This window comes from Macrosteles quadrilineatus, unplaced genomic scaffold (genome assembly GCF_028750875.1).
Source record: "Macrosteles quadrilineatus isolate MER2022 unplaced genomic scaffold, UCM_ALF_1.0 Scaffold_2__2_contigs__length_208266976, whole genome shotgun sequence".
Taxonomy (NCBI): domain Eukaryota; kingdom Metazoa; phylum Arthropoda; class Insecta; order Hemiptera; family Cicadellidae; genus Macrosteles; species Macrosteles quadrilineatus.
In genome coordinates, this window is record NW_026542595.1 from 125,899,348 (window position 1) to 125,917,889 (window position 18,542).

The 18,542-nt window shown below is 36.7% G+C and overlaps 2 protein-coding genes across 5 annotated transcripts in view; one reads left to right on the plus strand and one right to left on the minus strand.

Annotated features, from left to right (window-relative positions):
• Window positions 1-6,091, minus strand: part of LOC128985466 (uncharacterized protein CG43867) — a 424,696-nt gene extending 418,605 nt beyond the window's left edge. For all 3 annotated transcript variants that reach the window (XM_054404962.1, XM_054404961.1, XM_054404960.1), the window contains exon 1: window positions 5,834-6,091. The gene's annotated coding sequence lies outside the window, so the exon portion shown is untranslated. The remainder of the gene's footprint in view (window positions 1-5,833) is intronic.
• Window positions 1-18,542, plus strand: part of LOC128985469 (uncharacterized) — a 121,705-nt gene that overhangs the window by 91,392 nt on the left and 11,771 nt on the right. The window contains exon 1 of one of the 2 annotated variants that reach the window (XM_054404969.1): window positions 17,880-18,200. The exons of the other annotated variant lie outside the window; for it this stretch is intronic. Coding sequence (XP_054260944.1) covers window positions 18,177-18,200 — 24 coding nt within the window. The 5' untranslated portion in view covers window positions 17,880-18,176. Of the gene's footprint in view, window positions 1-17,879; window positions 18,201-18,542 lie in introns of those variants that run through there. 2 annotated transcript variants of the gene reach the window in all.

The window sequence follows — 18,542 nt, forward strand, 5'->3', positions numbered from 1 at the left end:
AAAATCGAGAGCAGAAATGATGTAGGTGAACCTTGGTGACGCCATTAGAGATATTTAAAATTAGTTTCTAACAAGTTTTCAAATAACTCTAAGATGTAACTAAAGTTACTAGAATTTAAGTGTAGGCTAAGGTTTTCCTCTGCGTTATGTTTCATACTAGGCGGCTCATTGAGCCGCACGGGATCCCTAGTTGATATATATTGAACTAATGTTATTTAAATAGGGAATAAATGTGATATTTTTACAGAGACATTTTAGCGTAAATCCAATCAGGCAAATGGAAATTCGCTTAGTCTGCAGGTTTGCTGTGGCGGGGGTATTTTTGATTAAAATTGGCACTTTGTGATACATTAATTGGAATATATACGAATTTTACTATCGTTTAAGCGATGTAATACAAGTTTACAGCTCAACATTTACTCACGTATATCTTCCCCTTAGTAATTATGAAACATAATTTTGCAAACTTCAGTAGTAAAAAGGTTTTCTAAACATATACATCTTATAACAAAACTAATTTATTGGTATATCAACACTGATTGCAAGTCCTCTTCTCGATTTAAAGTGATTCTGATATTTTGATTATACTTTCATTATATTTTGACTCTATTCCAGTGATATGAATCTAGCCTAGGCTGTTTCTGAATTAAGGTACTTTTTGGCATAACCTTTAGAATAGTATCATTTACATATTTGTAATTACTAACAATTAATTATTTAGTTAAATTTAAGGGATTAATCCCCTAAAAGATATTATTATGTTTATTCTTATTTAATAATCTGTTTCTAATTTTCAAATTATGAATTAAATCGGGGCCAAACCTAAAGCAATGCGATTCATTTTTAATACATTTAGAAATTATTCTATTTTTAACAAATGTGTTGCTTAACAATTACCATAGGGTGTAAGGTAAGTTTACTGAAGTTGATAATTATAACTACTATTTAATGCAACAGAAAAAATGTATACTTTACGCATTATCGTTGGTTATGAATTAAGTATAAAAGAATCATTTTTAAAGCCAATCTTTGCTCGTATTATTTAGTTGTCTTAGAAGTTCATACTCATCTAAATCTACTGATTGATATTCCACCACAGCGTCTGCAATTTACTTCTGTGGAAAAGCTGTTGTCCAAGCGACAATAATAATGAACTAGCGGCCGACCCTCAGAACAATGGACTGAGGAGGACGGCCAGCAGGTAGGCTACCGAGCAGCCCAGCCCTACTAGGGGTAGCGTTTCAGGGAGGGACGATTCCGGGGTGTACATAGGGGATGCCTTGCCGGGGGAGACCTTTCCGTTTCTACTTGTTTGAATTAAAATTAATAACATAATTAGTTCGTATCAACTAGACTTTGATAAATTACTTGTCAAGCCCTTGGGGGGGTGCGATTCCGGTCGCGGACATAGATTTTATACCAGCTGGTTGTCTGGTTTCGTGACGTCACGTTTAGCCTGGGGGGTGATGTTTCCGGGGGCGACCATTCCGGCGACCCGAACTAGACACGAAAAACTAGCTTCAAAATTTACAATGGGGTGAGAAGCCTACTTGAACACATACCTCAGGTATGTGTCACAATTTCATTTTCTTTTCTTTTTTTTGCCATAGCTGCATGGTTTGCTGCTTTGTTTGCTGTGTGAGATTAACCAACTTCAGCATGGTTTGTAATGGTTTCATTTATTTATATGAATTGGTTTGTCTTATTTTTAGCATAGTTTTGACGTTACCTACCTATTGTATTTATTGCTGAATGGTATAGTTAATATCTTGAATCTCTTGAATCTCTACTTGTGTTGGTTAGTCTATGAATCTTAGAAAAAAACGAAGAAGAAAACCACTTTTACTATCCATTTGTTACACAACTGATTAACTTTAATTTTAGAAAAAATAATTTCTTTTGCAATCGATTCTGGTCTATTACTCTCTTTGATACGTGATAAGCCACCAGGGTCAACAACCCTTGATAACTATTTTGAACCAACACGAACCCCTGTATTTAAAAATAGAAAAACAAAATTTATCTCCTACAATTCCAATCACTGTTACAAAATCCTTCATAGTAGGACTATAAAAATTAAATAAATCCCTCCAAACGAAGGCTAGCTGATTTAGAAAAGGAAACGTTTAACACAAACATGAAAAAAATTAATAATGTAACTATTTCAAGAGCTAATCCAGCTTATCCAACATATCCTTTTGAGATCGTAATTTCATTTATTGATTCGCAAACGTAGGTTATTGAACAGCTAAACTAGGTTCACGATGTATTAAACATTTTTCGTAGGTTTGTTTACATCCATAATCATTTAATGATGCCCTGATGCTAAAAAAAGTTAGTCCTAATAGTTGATCAATTAGCCTAATCCCTATTTAGCAACAAACTACCCTCGCCACAGCAAACCATTTAAATAAAATATGACCTAATTAATTGATTCCCTATTTAAAAATACAGGTTTAATGAACACTTAGGTTTGCTGATACAATTTTAATAGCTGTGTATGAATTTCACATTATTTAACAACACAATACAATCACTGAAATCAGAAACGCTGTCTTAACAGAATTTAAGCTGTTTTAATAATGCCACAATGGCAAGCTTTTAGCGAATTTCCCTATAGGGAAGTAGCTATTACCGTAGGTCTCATGGTAAGACCTAAGCCCGGGACCGATTTACTTTTTCATTTTGATGTCCCCAGAGGCCAAAAACACCATTCGTTCAAATTTTTATATATCTATATATAGATATATATATATATATATATATATGTGTGTGTGTCCATCCGCACGATAACTTGAGTAATTTTTGTCCGATTTTGATGAAATTTGGTTTGAAGGTGTAAGGCGGGATAAACTTGAATGAGTTCGCGAACCAGCATGATCGGACTATGGGAACGGGGGTTTATGGGGTAAAAATGGGTTTTTCCCTTTTTTGACCCTAAAAACACAAAATTTCACAATTTCTCTTTAAACCATTTTGTAGAGCTTAAAAAAACAAATAATTTAGTATATTGAAGCGTTATAATGCGCCTAATTGTTACGGAGAAAATTCAAAAAAAATTGTAATTTTAAAATTCTTATGTTATTCTTATGGAGAATAAGTCAACTGTTGTAGTTTGCTTGTTTATGAACATAATTTTGATCAAATTTGGAAAATACATTAATTTCTTACTAAACCACAGTAGGCCTACCTTTTAACATTTTACATAAAAAAAAAACATTTTACCCTCCCTGTTGCAGCAAACCTAAGTACTCATTAAACTACAGTAATTCTGTTTAAACAGGGAATAGGCTAAATGTGATATTTTTAAGGAGACATTTTAGTTTAAATCCAATCAGGCAAATGGAAATTCGCTAAGTCTGCAGGTTTGCTGCGGCGGGGGTATTTATTTATACAGTACACAATATTTCTCACACTTAAAGTGAAAAAGTCTTGTAAATGACCAACGATCAGTGGCAGTACTGAATTACATACTGCTGCAGTGACGGTACACCACGCAATAGCTGCATGTAAATGAGACCAGGGAGTCGTGTATCAAAATATTCCGTCTACTTATACTTATAGTGAGCTGTTTAGTGAGTAGTGACGGTATAAAAATTAAGAATAGATTAAAATTGAAGAATGTTTTGAGTAAACACAAAAATAACTGAGTTTCGTTCACTTTGAAACTTACTGCAAGTTATGACGATATAGGCCTACTGTACCGGCAGCAAAAAGTTAGTAAAGAAAAATTAGCGAAAATTAAATTAATTAGATTCACTGCATCTAACAAGATGATTACCGGTAAATAGCAGTCAATTGTCAATTGGTAGTCCATATAGTCAATTGGCTGAAAATACCTTTTTTAACGACAGTATTCAATTACGGTGCATAGAATTCAACTACTGTATGTGAAAGGATACCAAACATAAATATATTTGATTTTTATAACCTAAATAGCACTATTAAAACATAAAGCTGAAATCGTTTACGACTAGTTCTGACACTACACATTAGGGAATAATGGACTAACTAAGGTAATTAAAAATATTATAGGTGATGATTGAGGCTTAAAAGTAGGTTTACAGTTTTATAATTTGTACAAAGTATGATTGCTGCCCGTTGATTTTTTTATTGCCTATTTACTTTTATGTACTTACAAGCATACTTACAATGTCTTACTTACATGTCATACTTACAAGCAAGTAAGTATGTAGGGCGCAATACATTAATTAAGTCAACTAGACTTATTTTATAGATTTAATATTATTTATTTTTCTATTGATGTCACATTTATGTAATTTGTTATTGACTATTTGTTTAAATCTAGTGTCATTATGTTGGCATTGCTGGAATAAAGATTCATTCGTTTTATAGCCCTCCCTTATTTTAATTGTTAATTATTTTATTTTGATAACTGTTCACCTAAATATACTTGTTTTTGCATGTAATCTCGAAAGTATGTTCCATTGTGTTGTATATTGGTAGCCTAACGGTAACAGTAGTAAATAAGTAACTTTACATGAACAAATTGATTTTACCATTACCGCTAGTGTACTATAATTAACTACTTGATGTAAAATTATACATTTCAGATGGGGAACATAGTGCACTGACAGAATAAAATTAGTATTTAAAGAATGTCATCATAGCTTATTGTAGTGTCTGAGGAAGAACGGTAGATAACCTGATGACCTACATTGCCTACCAAAGACACAGAAAAATTAATATTAATGGGACATGTATATTCTCGTTTTCTTCTGGAAGTAGGCATTTGGAATGTGATAAGTTATACCATTAGTCCTTTAGGGCATTTCGTCGTTATGCCTTACACTACACTCAAATTGTCTTCCCCAGGACTAAGTACTGTGCAGGTATAATCTAAGTTACTCATAGGTATTGTTTAAATGAAATTTTAAGAACAGAAAGTTTCACAAAAATATGAAACCCAATATGTAATGAATTTGATAAATTTATGATTTAATATTCTCTTTAATATTCTGTTAAATTTATGAATATGCACATTATGAATTTAGCCAAGTAAAATAGTAATTTCTTTACTAAAACATTACAAAAAAATTAACTCTAGCCACTCTTTTGGTCGATGACCCCTATTTTATAAATATTTCCCTCCCACTCCCCACTAAGTATGAAAATATTAGTGGGAAACCCCACTTTAACCCCCAAGTTAGATCAAAATTTATTTGTAGTCTTTCCAGAAAAGGTTTTCAGTTATTACTTAACTCAATATAAGGGAAAATTCCATAGGAAAAGGGCATTTTGTCAATGAATATGAATAAATTTACTTAAGTCAACCACTTTTGATAGAAAGGGTTTCATATAAATCACCATTAAAATTAAGTTACCGTAGGTTTATGAAATTATCTTGTGGCCTCGTATGTACCTAGGACCTAACTTAAATGTTAAACTGTTAATATTCAAATAACTAAATTAAACTTAAAGGTGTGAAGTTTATTTTTGTCCCTGAACAAAATCCCTACTCAACCTACTTCTCCTAACGTATTGGGTCAATTGAGAATGGTACCTGAGTGTGTAGTGGATTTCTTATATTAATCTGCCTAGGCCTATGCTCACCAAGGTTAACCACCGTCATAACAATGTTAACTATATTTAGCCTAAAAAGAGTTATGAATGGGTCCACGCCCTACATTCACATATGGGGCATAAAACTGAAAAAGTAACTGTTTGTAAGGCTAGGCCTGATGAAGTTTACTGTCAACAACAGATTAATTTGTCTCCAAATCCCTCAATATCAGATGTTTCTAATTTAACCTAAAAGCTACTCTCGTCTCATAACACAATTATTTGAACAGAAACATAATATTGAACTCACCTTTATTTCTGCGCTGATAATCCATTAAATACTATCCCCCATTGACAGATTAACCAGGATCCTACAGCATTGCAGCACTGCTATTCCAAGGGTTAAGATTTAAGTATAACGATTTTCTGACACACTCGCACGTAAAACGAACTTCAGACACTGAACCATACCTTCCGAATACCGCACAACCTAGATACACAATCCAGAAACGATATAGCACACATAAAATCACTACATCATAACAAAACCTGAAAGCTTTTCACACCCCTCACACACACAGACATCACTTCTACACTACAGCTGCCAGCAACAGCAATGGAATGCTGAGCTGCCTGCCACCTGGCGGAACGATTCGGAACTTCGAACAGTTGAGTTTCGACCAATGGCCGCGCAGCAGCAGTGTAGTGGCGCGGAAAACTCAAAAATGTTTTAGTTTCGTATTAGTTTTCGTCTAGTCTAAAACAATATTTTACTGGGGTCAAATAAATCCCTAAAATGTTTCATAATTTGTTTTTGTAGCTCAATCCGAGTTCCAAGACATAAGACATAAGATCGATTTATTTCCTTTAAAACTTACAATCATATCATAAGTAAGTCATTGGAAAACGTCAATTTTTAGTAGGTACATACATTATAATATATAGAAGTACAGTAGACTCACTCTTACCCGACCATCTTTTACCCGGACTACACTCTGCAGAAGAAACGACTCTTTAACAGGACAATTTGTAAAAGCACATTGGTTTAACCGGACTGGATCGACAGGAATTGGGTGGTACGTGGTACTTGAACAACCTTTTTCATGAGGAAGATTTTAGACCAACAATCACTGTCTAAATACAATGCTATATCAAATTTTTAAGTTTAATATTTGTGTTCGTTTTCGAGTGATTCCCGTGGCGAACACATGTATAGTCTGGGGTTGGTCTTATGTGATCGTTGAGTCTGGTATAGTTGGCGTCGTCACTTTACGCGATTCCCTTACTTGAGATATCAAGGACGAAATGAAATTCAGAAATAACCTAATTTAAGTTTTAATACAACACCAAACTGAGCTTGTGTTCTTGTGTTATCTCCATAAGGGTAAAAACACAGTGGAGCAGGGCAGGTAGCTGGTAGCCTGGCTGGTCGCTTACTCGCTTACTGCTGGTTACCTGGAGGGTAGCTGGGACATACACACAGTGGCGCTCAGTACAGTCGCTTGTCAGCCGCCGATACTAATATTATCATTTTTAATATTAGTGGTACATGATAAACTTTTGTTTGAATCCTAGTTCATTCGCTATTTCATTCTACAGATCGTCGAGTACGTGACGTTTGTGGTGGTCCGGATGGACTTGTTTCCACAATGGCACGCAGATAATAACCTCTGATATTAATTTGTCTACGTCCATTATTTTATTTCATGTAAACAAAACAACTTCCAAATAAATCAACTAAAACAAACAACACATCGTATACAAAGAATGCGCAGTGAAAGGTCCCGCGTGGAACTTGCAAACTCGAGAACACGTGGCTGTCAAGTTCTGCTATTTGCGCATGCCCCAGTTGAGCCTTCCCCGCTTGAAGCTCCCAAACAATCGACTTGGCAATTCTTCTAGCTTGCCGCCTAGCTTACTGCTACCCTCTCGGCTACCTGCTAGGCGCGACTGTGTGCGTACCCATAACAACGCGTGCTTTAATTCTACATCGCAGTAAGCGATTAAGCGACCCGCCAGGCTACCAGCTACCTGCCCTGCTCCACTGTGTTTTTACCCTGGCACAGTGCCCCACTACCCACTGCTCCGGCGAAACCGCCGATCCGGCTGTCCGGCGAGGTAGAGAATATCCGGCGGTTTCGCCAGAGCATTTTCCCGCCGGATCGGCAAATTCACCGAACCGGAGAAGTGTGGCCTGCCCCATGCCTTCCTGTGTATCTCAACTTGCTCCGGCGCCGCCGGATCTGGCGTCCGGCGGTTTCGCCGGTAAGTGTGTCCCTGGCCTTACAAATCCAAACAACAAACTAAACTTTATTTACATTTTGAAACAAATCAACATCCCACTTACCTAGGAGGCTGCAATTTGGTACACTGATTCTTTAGGCATTAAATAGGAAAACTAAGTGGTTTTTATTCTGATCGGACTCTCGGGCTCCGCCCCAGTGGCTCTGGAGTTTCCCATGTTAACCTAATTAGTACTCATATTTAAATGGAATTAATGAATCTTAACAGCTGTTTCAATTAAACAAGTTGGTTCTGTTCTATGATGTTCAATAGCATTAAAGTAACAAGGATTACCAACAGAGTGCAGCACTATTATTTTTTTTTTATTTGACAACAGCTAATTTTAAATCAAAAGGTGAGTGAGCGTAGCGAACAAACTTCTACCCGGAGGCGAGATAGCGTAGTGAATGAGCTAACCTGAAGGCAAGTGAGCGCAGCGAACGAGCTCCAACCATAAAGGTGAGTGAGCGTAGCGTACGAACTTCAACCAGGACGTGATTGAGCCATGCGAACGAGCTCACATATGAAGTTAAACGGGGCAAAGCCCACGTTTAAATATAGATTGAAGTTTTAACCAATGACGGCGGTGACACACTATCGATATTTTCCCCAATCAAGACCCCGAACCGAGCAGGGACCCCCATGATGCTCCTGTTTACTGGTCCCGGTAGATTGGAATTTTGGTTTTCACGGCGAAACACTTTTACTACAAGTGCCAATTGCCTGGAACTGCAACTCACTGTAGTTTCACGGCCATCTGCAGTTCCAGTTCGTCTAGCCGCTGCTATAGTTCGGCCGCTTAGAAAACGACCTGCGCGCTAATGCTAAACCAATGCTGGAGGAGGTCGCTTTCTAAGCGGCCGAACTATAGTTGTCAGTTGTCACTAACTTAAGGCCCGTTTTGCCAGAAGCGTCTCGTGCGTCTATCGCTCAGCGATTATCGCTCCGCGTCTACCGCTGCCCACTGCTTTGCGTTGTTTTAGGTTAGTTTATTTTGCCAGAAGCGTCTATCGCTACAGCCGCTAGCGTCTGACGCGGACCACTGCTCCTGGAGCACAAGACAGCAGACGGAGACGCAGTCGCTAGCGATTATTACTGGAATAAGCACGTGTTTAGTTGTTGACTTAAAGTGTGCCGCAGTTCGCCAAATTACTGCTAGGTGTCACTAGCTAAAGTGCGCCGCAGTTCGCCATCTCGCCGCTAGAGTGTACTAGTGTGTAGCAGTTTACCTAGTAACCGCTAGGTGTCACTAGTACAAAGAACATGGAAGTTTATTTATTTATTTGCAATCTTAAATTATTCAGGCACAATAAACCAATTTAGCGATGACAAAAGAAAACTACAATTGATAAACTACATTTTTAAAGGACAATATTGCTATATAAAACTGTAGAAGTTTACTATGAATCCACAGTATCCACCGACACTCGCAGGGAGTTTGGAGTATCTAGTAAATGACTACCGCGCTTGGCTTTGGATTGTATTGTATTATGTGATGGGTATAATTACCAGTACTCTTTGAGAAGCCGAGAGTCGTGTCCCCCATGGGACCGATGATTGGCTTATAAGAAATATAACGTCTCAGATGAGACTGTGACTGTAGGTAGACTAGTGATAATGGGAGAATCGTATACAGTGAATTCGTAGCCTCCCCTCCCCCCTGTATTCTATTCGAACACCTTTGAGTATACAAAGGATGTAAAATGAGTGTGTGATTCTTTTTTCATAATGCAATCCGTTCTTTTAGCCACTGTTATTTCGTTTAACACTAATTAATTCATTTCATTCAAAGTTATTTTAAATTATATGAGTTTATATAAATTATAAAGTACATTTATTTTGACAGATAATTACATATGGTCAGTTACAGTTCTTATTAAGACGGTGACACACTATCGATCTTTTCCCCGAACCGAGCAGGGAGAAGGGAGGTCGAAGGGAGCATGTTCGATAGTGTGTCAGGGGTCCGTACACCGATCCAGACGGTGAAACAGACATCAGGCCGAGCAGGGAGGCGAGCGCTCTGGAGGCGGTTTTTTGGCGAAAGATCAAAGAAAAGATCGGTCCGATGTACGGAGTGATGTACGATAGTGTGTCACGGTACATTTTTGCCCCGTACGCCGTCGCGAGAGCCGCACCGAGCGGTCGCCTGTGCTAGCGCTGAGTTATAATTTAATATGGCAATTAGACCCTTTAATTGGTAAAATAAATAAATGTTGGGTAATATGTTGCCGTTATATATGATGATCATTTAAGATGTAATGCTGTGGTTTGTTTGGTGAAGGTTGAAAATGTAGAAACCGATAAATCAATTATATCAATTATAAAGCGAATTAAGTATTGATGTTGTCTTAAATTCTTTCAAAATCAATATAAACATTAATATTATTTAAGGCAATTAAAATGATCATTCTGTAACGTTATTTCAATGAATAAAACAAATAAAAATCAATACATATAACTAAGCACCCTTTCTAGAATATTTTATTTTTGCGACAAGTTTTCAAAAAGCTACTTTTAACGCGCTCTCACTCGCACACACTCTCCATCTCTCTCTAAACTCCCTTTTTCCGCGCTCGGTAGAATTCGTCTGGCGTTGGACTTGTTCGGGGAAATGTTCGGAGTGAAATTTTGCTGATATTTATCTCCCTTCTCCCTTCTCCCTGCTCGGTTCGGGGTCTTGATCGGGGAAAAGATCGATAGTGTGTCACCTTATTGACCAAACTCGACCTATGCTGCTATTTAAGAATTGTGTCTGACTTCTCATGGGCCGTCCCCTTATGGGATGAAAAAATTATAATAGCTTAAATACCCCCGTCGCAGCAAACCTGCATACTAAGCGAATTTCCATTTACCCGGCTTGATTTCTACTAAAACATTCCCTAAAGATTTTCAGATTTATTTCCTATTTAAATAACATGAATTTTAGTGAGTAGTTAGGTTTGCTGCTACGGGGAAGATATTGAGATGTGTTTTTTTATTGAAATATTGATAGCTTAGTATGAAATAAACCAAATTGCCAAATTTGATTAAAATATATCCATAAACAAGCAAACTACAACAGTTTAGTTATTCTCCATAAAAATAACATGGCAATTTTAAATTTAAAATTTTTTTAATTTTCTCCGTAGGCCTAGTCAATGAACATTCAAAAACACTTCAATATACTAAATTATTTGTTTTTTAACTCTTCAAAATGGTCTAGAGAAAAATTTTGAAATTTAAAGTTTTTAGGGTCAAAATGGGAAAAATATAAAACCTCCCCCCCATAAACCCCTGTTGCCATAGTCCGATTATGCTGGTTCGCGAACTCGTTCGAATAAACGTAGGTATACACGTTTGTACCAAATTTCATCAAAATTGGATCATTTTTGCACGAGTTATCGCTCCAACGGACACACACACACACACACATATATATATATGAATTTGAACGGATGGTGTTTTTGGCCTCTAGGGACCTCAAAAGGAAAACGCAAATCGGTCCCGGGTCCAGGTCTTACCATGAGACCTACGGTAATAGCTTATTCCCTATATGGGAAATTCGCTAAAAAAGCAGTCATTCAGCAAATTCTAATTTTAATATCGATTGAAGTTTTAACCAATGAACTGATCACGACATAGTCTGGTATAGTCGCGTTCGAGTTATAGCGGGCGTAATGTGTTTTACCGACTAAGACCTTTAATTTGACCAAACTCGACCTATGCTGCTATTTAAGAATTGTGTCTGACTTCTCATGGGCCGTCCCCTTATGGGATGAAAAAATTATAATAGCTTAAAAAGTTAAAACATTAGACATTTATGGTTATTATTGATATACCAAGTCTCATTACTTTATCTATTAATGGTAAAAAAATATATTACACCATTCCGGGACTTTTCAATCACACTGTATGTTAAATTATGATTTAATGGTAATGTAGAAGCAGGTGAAGACTGAAGATCAGTCTCTTGAGACGCTCGTATCACAATACTGTACTGTATCACAGAAAACATACAGTATGTTTTCTGTGACTGTATTCACAACTCATAACCATGTTTTAAAACTTTGAAGGTAAAGTAGATTGATGGTAACGTAGATTGGCAACGTCAGCTGCTGCGCTCTATCTGACAACGGTTGTACTGTAACTGTTGTTGTACTGTACTGCATGTTTATTAGAAAGAGGTTTTTGATGTTTTGCATTTTACACGGAATACACCCAATTTTAAACCGAATAACAAATTCATAGTTGCAAATAAAACTTATTTTAAGGCTATGCATATTGTAATGACCAATTCTTAGTTCTTAGTTTTAGCGAATTTCCCTGTAGAGAATAAGCAAAACTGCCTTAGGCGCCACAGGAATACACTATAGACCCGGGACCAATTTACTTGTTCTTTTTGTTGTTCCCAGGCGTCATTACAATCTATACTTATAAAAGGCAAAGCCCTCACTGACACACTCACTCACTCACTCATCACTAATTCTCCCACTTCCCATTTACCTATGAGGCTGAAATTTGGCACACCGATTCTTTAGGTATTAAATAGGAAAACTAAGTTGTTTTTATTCTGATCGGACCCTCGGGCTCCGCCCCAGTGGCTCTGGAGTTTCCCATGTTAACCTTATGATTTTTCATATTTAAAAGAAATTAATGAATCTTATCAGCTGTTTCAATTAAACAAGTTGGTTCTGTTCTATGATGTTCAATAGCATTAAAGTTACAAGGATTACCAACAGGGTGCAGCACTATTTTTTTTTCTTTAATTTATGACAACAGCTAATTTGCAACCAAAAGGTGAGTGAGCGTAGCGAACGAACTTCAACCTGGAGGCGAGTTAGCGTAGCGAACGAGCTAACCTGAAGGCAAATGAGCGCAGCGAACTAGCTCCAACCTAAAGGTGAGTGAGCGTAGCGAACGAACTTCAACCAGGACGTAATTGAGCCATGCGAACGAGCTCATCTTTAAAATTAAGAAGTTAAACGGGGCAAAGCCCGCGGGTACAGCTAGTATATATATACATTCGTGTGTATTTTTATATATATGTACGAGACGATGTAGTTCGGTGTGTCCGTAAACACGATAGCTTGAGTAATTATGTTCCGATTTGTATGACATTTGGCATGAGTGTGTAGGGAGTAAACTAGAGAGTTTCCGAACCAAGATCTGGAGCATGGGAACGGTTTATTATGGAATATTAATATTAAAAAAGTGTTTTCCAATTGTTACCGGTACCCTTGAACAAAAAAAAACCAATTATCATTACGCCTTACGTGTAGAGCTTTAAAAACAAATAATGTTGTATGTTGTAGCATTATTGTAGGATCAAAGGTAATAAAATTAAAAAAAAAAACTGAACATTTAAAATGTTTATGCAAATTTATGGAGAAAAGGTGAATTGTGGGAGTTTGCTTGTATATATTTTTAACAAATCTGTACCAGCAAACTTAGGTACTCTTGAAGCTTCTTGGGGGTATTTTTATGTTCTACTTCCTTGATGGCTAATTCCGATTTTCGAAGTCATGTGGAATCTCTTTAAATTAGGCCCTCAAGAAAATTTGGTCCAGCTTAGACACATAGACTCAAGAACTTGGAACCAGCCCAATGCACAAATATTGAAACATCCTGCATCTAATACTCTAACATCCACTGGTCTGTGAAATTCACAAAAAAAATTGAAGGCAATATATTTATATTATTAGCTTGAAATACCTCACTTTGTTGTTCACCGTTTTTGTACTTTGTTTTTTACAGTACTTCAAAAAGCAAACACAAGCCAACAATGAACATAGCAGTTTCAACAATCATATGTTTTCTTGCCACAATGAAGCAGAATATCCCACACAAAATTATAATGAACCTATGGAAGCCATGCTGAGGGTCATAAACTATAGGGTCAGGTTATTTGAAATGCATGTAGATGATGAAAATATTATTTTCCCCTTTTAATTTGGTATGTATGAAAAAAGTAGTATACCTCATACGACCAAACAGGTTTTGGATTTTCTTGCATTTTGATTGCTGTCTAGCCTAGTAATATTTTCTCTGTTTATGATCACTTTTCAACACAATCAAAACCGATTGTATAAGGAAACCAAATATGTTTTCTTATTTTCGTTAACAACAACTCTCTTCCTGCAAAACTTCCTCAAAGCTATCATTGTTCGCTGACGACATCTCCTTCCATTTCTAGCTTCAAATTTCTAAATTTGGAAAGAATCAGTTTTTTTTTTAGGAGAGCCTATTATTCAATGGTTGGGCTAAATTTTGAAGGCTAAATTGAAGCTAAATTTGGAAATTTGGATCATTTTTGCACGAGTTATCGCGCCAACGGACACACACACACACACACATATATATATATATGAATTTGAACGGATGGTGTTTTTGGCCTCTAGGGACCTCAAAAGGAAAACGCAAATCGGTCCCGGGTCCAGGTCTTACCATGAGACCTACGGTAATAGCTTATTCCCTATATGGGAAATTCGCTAAAAAAGCAGTCATTCAGCAAATTCTAATTTTAATATCGATTGAAGTTTTAACCAATGAACTGATCACGACATAGTCTGGTATAGTCGCGTTCGAGTTATAGCGGGCGTAATGTGTTTTACCGACTAAGACCTTTAATTTGACCAAACTCGACCTATGCTGCTATTTAAGAATTGTGTCTGACTTCTCATGGGCCGTCCCCTTATGGGATGAAAAAATTATAATAGCTTAAAAAGTTAAAACATTAGACATTTATGGTTATTATTGATATACCAAGTCTCATTACTTTATCTATTAATGGTAAAAAAATATATTACACCATTCCGGGACTTTTCAATCACACTGTATGTTAAATTATGATTTAATGGTAATGTAGAAGCAGGTGAAGACTGAAGATCAGTCTCTTGAGACGCTCGTATCACAATACTGTACTGTATCACAGAAAACATACAGTATGTTTTCTGTGACTGTATTCACAACTCATAACCATGTTTTAAAACTTTGAAGGTAAAGTAGATTGATGGTAACGTAGATTGGCAACGTCAGCTGCTGCGCTCTATCTGACAACGGTTGTACTGTAACTGTTGTTGTACTGTACTGCATGTTTATTAGAAAGAGGTTTTTGATGTTTTGCATTTTACACGGAATACACCCAATTTTAAACCGAATAACAAATTCATAGTTGCAAATAAAACTTATTTTAAGGCTATGCATATTGTAATGACCAATTCTTAGTTCTTAGTTTTAGCGAATTTCCCTGTAGAGAATAAGCAAAACTGCCTTAGGCGCCACAGGAATACACTATAGACCCGGGACCAATTTACTTGTTCTTTTTGTTGTTCCCAGGCGTCATTACAATATATATATATACATTCGTGTGTATTTTTATATATGTACGAGACGATGTAGTTCGGTGTGTCCGTAAACACGATAGCTTGAGTAATTATGTTCCGATTTGTATGACATTTGGCATGAGTGTGTAGGGAGTAAACTAGAGAGTTTCCGAACCAAGATCTGGAGCATGGGAACGGTTTATTATGGAATATTAATATTAAAAAAGTGTTTTCCAATTGTTACCGGTACCCTTGAACAAAAAAAAACCAATTATCATTACGCCTTACGTGTAGAGCTTTAAAAACAAATAATGTTGTATGTTGTAGCATTATTGTAGGATCAAAGGTAATAAAATTAAAAAAAAAAAAAACTGAACATTTAAAATGTTTATGCAAATTTATGGAGAAAAGGTGAATTGTGGGAGTTTGCTTGTATATATTTTTAACAAATCTGTACCAGCAAACTTAGGTACTCTTGAAGCTTCTTGGGGGTATTTTTATGTTCTACTTCCTTGATGGCTAATTCCGATTTTCGAAGTCATGTGGAATCTCTTTAAATTAGGCCCTCAAGAAAATTTGGTCCAGCTTAGACACATAGACTCAAGAACTTGGAACCAGCCCAATGCACAAATATTGAAACATCCTGCATCTAATACTCTAACATCCACTGGTCTGTGAAATTCACAAAAAAAATTGAAGGCAATATATTTATATTATTAGCTTGAAATACCTCACTTTGTTGTTCACCGTTTTTGTACTTTGTTTTTTACAGTACTTCAAAAAGCAAACACAAGCCAACAATGAACATAGCAGTTTCAACAATCATATGTTTTCTTGCCACAATGAAGCAGAATATCCCACACAAAATTATAATGAACCTATGGAAGCCATGCTGAGGGTCATAAACTATAGGGTCAGGTTATTTGAAATGCATGTAGATGATGAAAATATTATTTTCCCCTTTTAATTTGGTATGTATGAAAAAAGTAGTATACCTCATACGACCAAACAGGTTTTGGATTTTCTTGCATTTTGATTGCTGTCTAGCCTAGTAATATTTTCTCTGTTTATGATCACTTTTCAACACAATCAAAACCGATTGTATAAGGAAACCAAATATGTTTTCTTATTTTCGTTAACAACAACTCTCTTCCTGCAAAACTTCCTCAAAGCTATCATTGTTCGCTGACGACATCTCCTTCCATTTCTAGCTTCAAATTTCTAAATTTGGAAAGAATCAGTTTTTTTTTTAGGAGAGCCTATTATTCAATGGTTGGGCGACATCTCACTGAAAACCAATTAAGAAAAGATAACATGCTTTTTACTAATTTTATTATGACCTAGCTAATGCATGCAATGTGTATTATTGATTTTTGCTCAATGAATTATTTGATTTTATCTAAATACCTACTCTCTGATGTAAAATCTTCCTAAGTACGATACCTTTAAAGCAGCTTTCAGTATCTGGAGACCAAGATTCTTTAGCATTACAACAGGAGAAATGTCTACATAGTCAGACAGGAATAAATATAAAATATTAATAGCGACGCATACTTCTACGCATATTTACGCATATTTCTACTTAGACTATACAGGACTCTGTCCGAAAACCATTTAGGACGATTCAGAAATTTCTCCAACGTTTCAGAACTTAGCCTCTCAACGATTCAGATTTTACCAAACTGAATTGCAGGAGTTTTCCCGACAATCACTATTCTTGTACTTATCAATTCAAGTTCACAACTTTGTCAAAACATCCTTACCGTCCAACAATCACTCGATTGCTAGCCTGAATTGCTATGACAATCAAGTCATCGTATGTTAAACAAGCACAAGACAAATAATAGTTATGTACTTTCATCCGCCAACGGACGTCGCATGTCGCCCAAGCACGTATAGGCGATGACACAAGGTGACAATATGACCTTGGGACGACAATATACTACAGAACAGCTGATCAACTGATTATGATGTAGGGAACACTGACTCACGTGAGCCAAATACTTGATCAACTTTCCCTCGGACTTTCCCCTTCTACCAGGATATTAGGACTGCGAGGAGCCAACAACAATTCGGTGACGGCAAAAGTGATTGGCAAATGATACACAAAGGTTGCTTAATTGGGTCTCCAGGGTTCACATTTGAGAGGAGATATGGTTTACGATTCAGTGTTTTTAGGTAGGGCTGTGATTGGTTCAAATTTTGTGCATTGGATACCATGATGTATAATCGAGCATGATGCAAGTTCAGAATCAAGACTCCTCCGATTCACAAATAAAGCGATCAAAATATGGTCATATCTTTGTAATAAGAGAAGAAAGGTCAACTTATTTTTATTTTTCAAGGTTTCTACGACTTCACAAGTCAGATTGTACAATCATGCATTTTTATTACACCCCAACCAAAGAAATGTACACCACGACCGGAGTAAAATTCACTTTTTAGATAAGGATGAACAATTTCACTATGGCTTAAAACATTTTGTAGCTACAGATAAGTATGTTTAAGTTTTTTCGGCGTTTAAACAGGCAACAATTTTGTCCATCTTGTATGTGGATGAGGGACTTTTTCTGCGACCCCTAGATACTACACCCCTAGATACAAGATACTGGTTTTCGTCACGTCAAAAAATCATGTCGGCGCCCATGTCAGTTGTTGACTAAAAATAACCGGAACAGTATTACAATATGAGTCCACTGCATAGTTCCCAGTCTCAAACAAAAACCAATAAAAAACCTAATAATAAAAAGAAAAAACACAATAACCCTGCCTTTCACGCAAATCCAATCACACACATCGATGCGGCAATTGAAACCGCAATGTTCAACCAAGCAGAAAGGAAGTTACCCTCCGACCCACTAGATAAGGGACGAACAGGCCTGAGTGGTGGGGGCCAGACAGGAAGGTTGGAGAAGAACAAGTTATTTGGCAAGGGAAGGCGAAGGCAGGCTCTCGACTTTACCGTTGTTGCCGGCGTGGAGAAGCTCGGTGTTCAGTCAGTCGACGGTCGTTGAACCGACGACAATGGTGAGTGAGTGACAAGAAGCATCGTTGAAGTGAACCATCATGGCGAGCATCGTTTCAGAACGTGTAAGTAAATAGTAGGGTAAGAAAGAAAAAGCAATGGACCTAGAATGCTACCTTGTGGTACTCCGTGATGAGCCGCGGCGACAGTGTTGCTTCAAGTGTACATTGTTTTACCAAGTTCTGTAAGTTAAGGTATTTAAACGTCACCTTTCTGTGTATGATTGTACCACTCTTGTTACATGTACTTAGATTTTACTTTGAATAACACATATCAAGAACACTTAGTCCCAGCCGCAGTTGAAAGTATGTTACATGTTCGAATGTGTAGGTTGGACGCGTGCTCAAGTTTTTAATTTTTAGGAAGCGCAAGTAACAATGTTGGTACAGATAAATCTCCTTGTGATA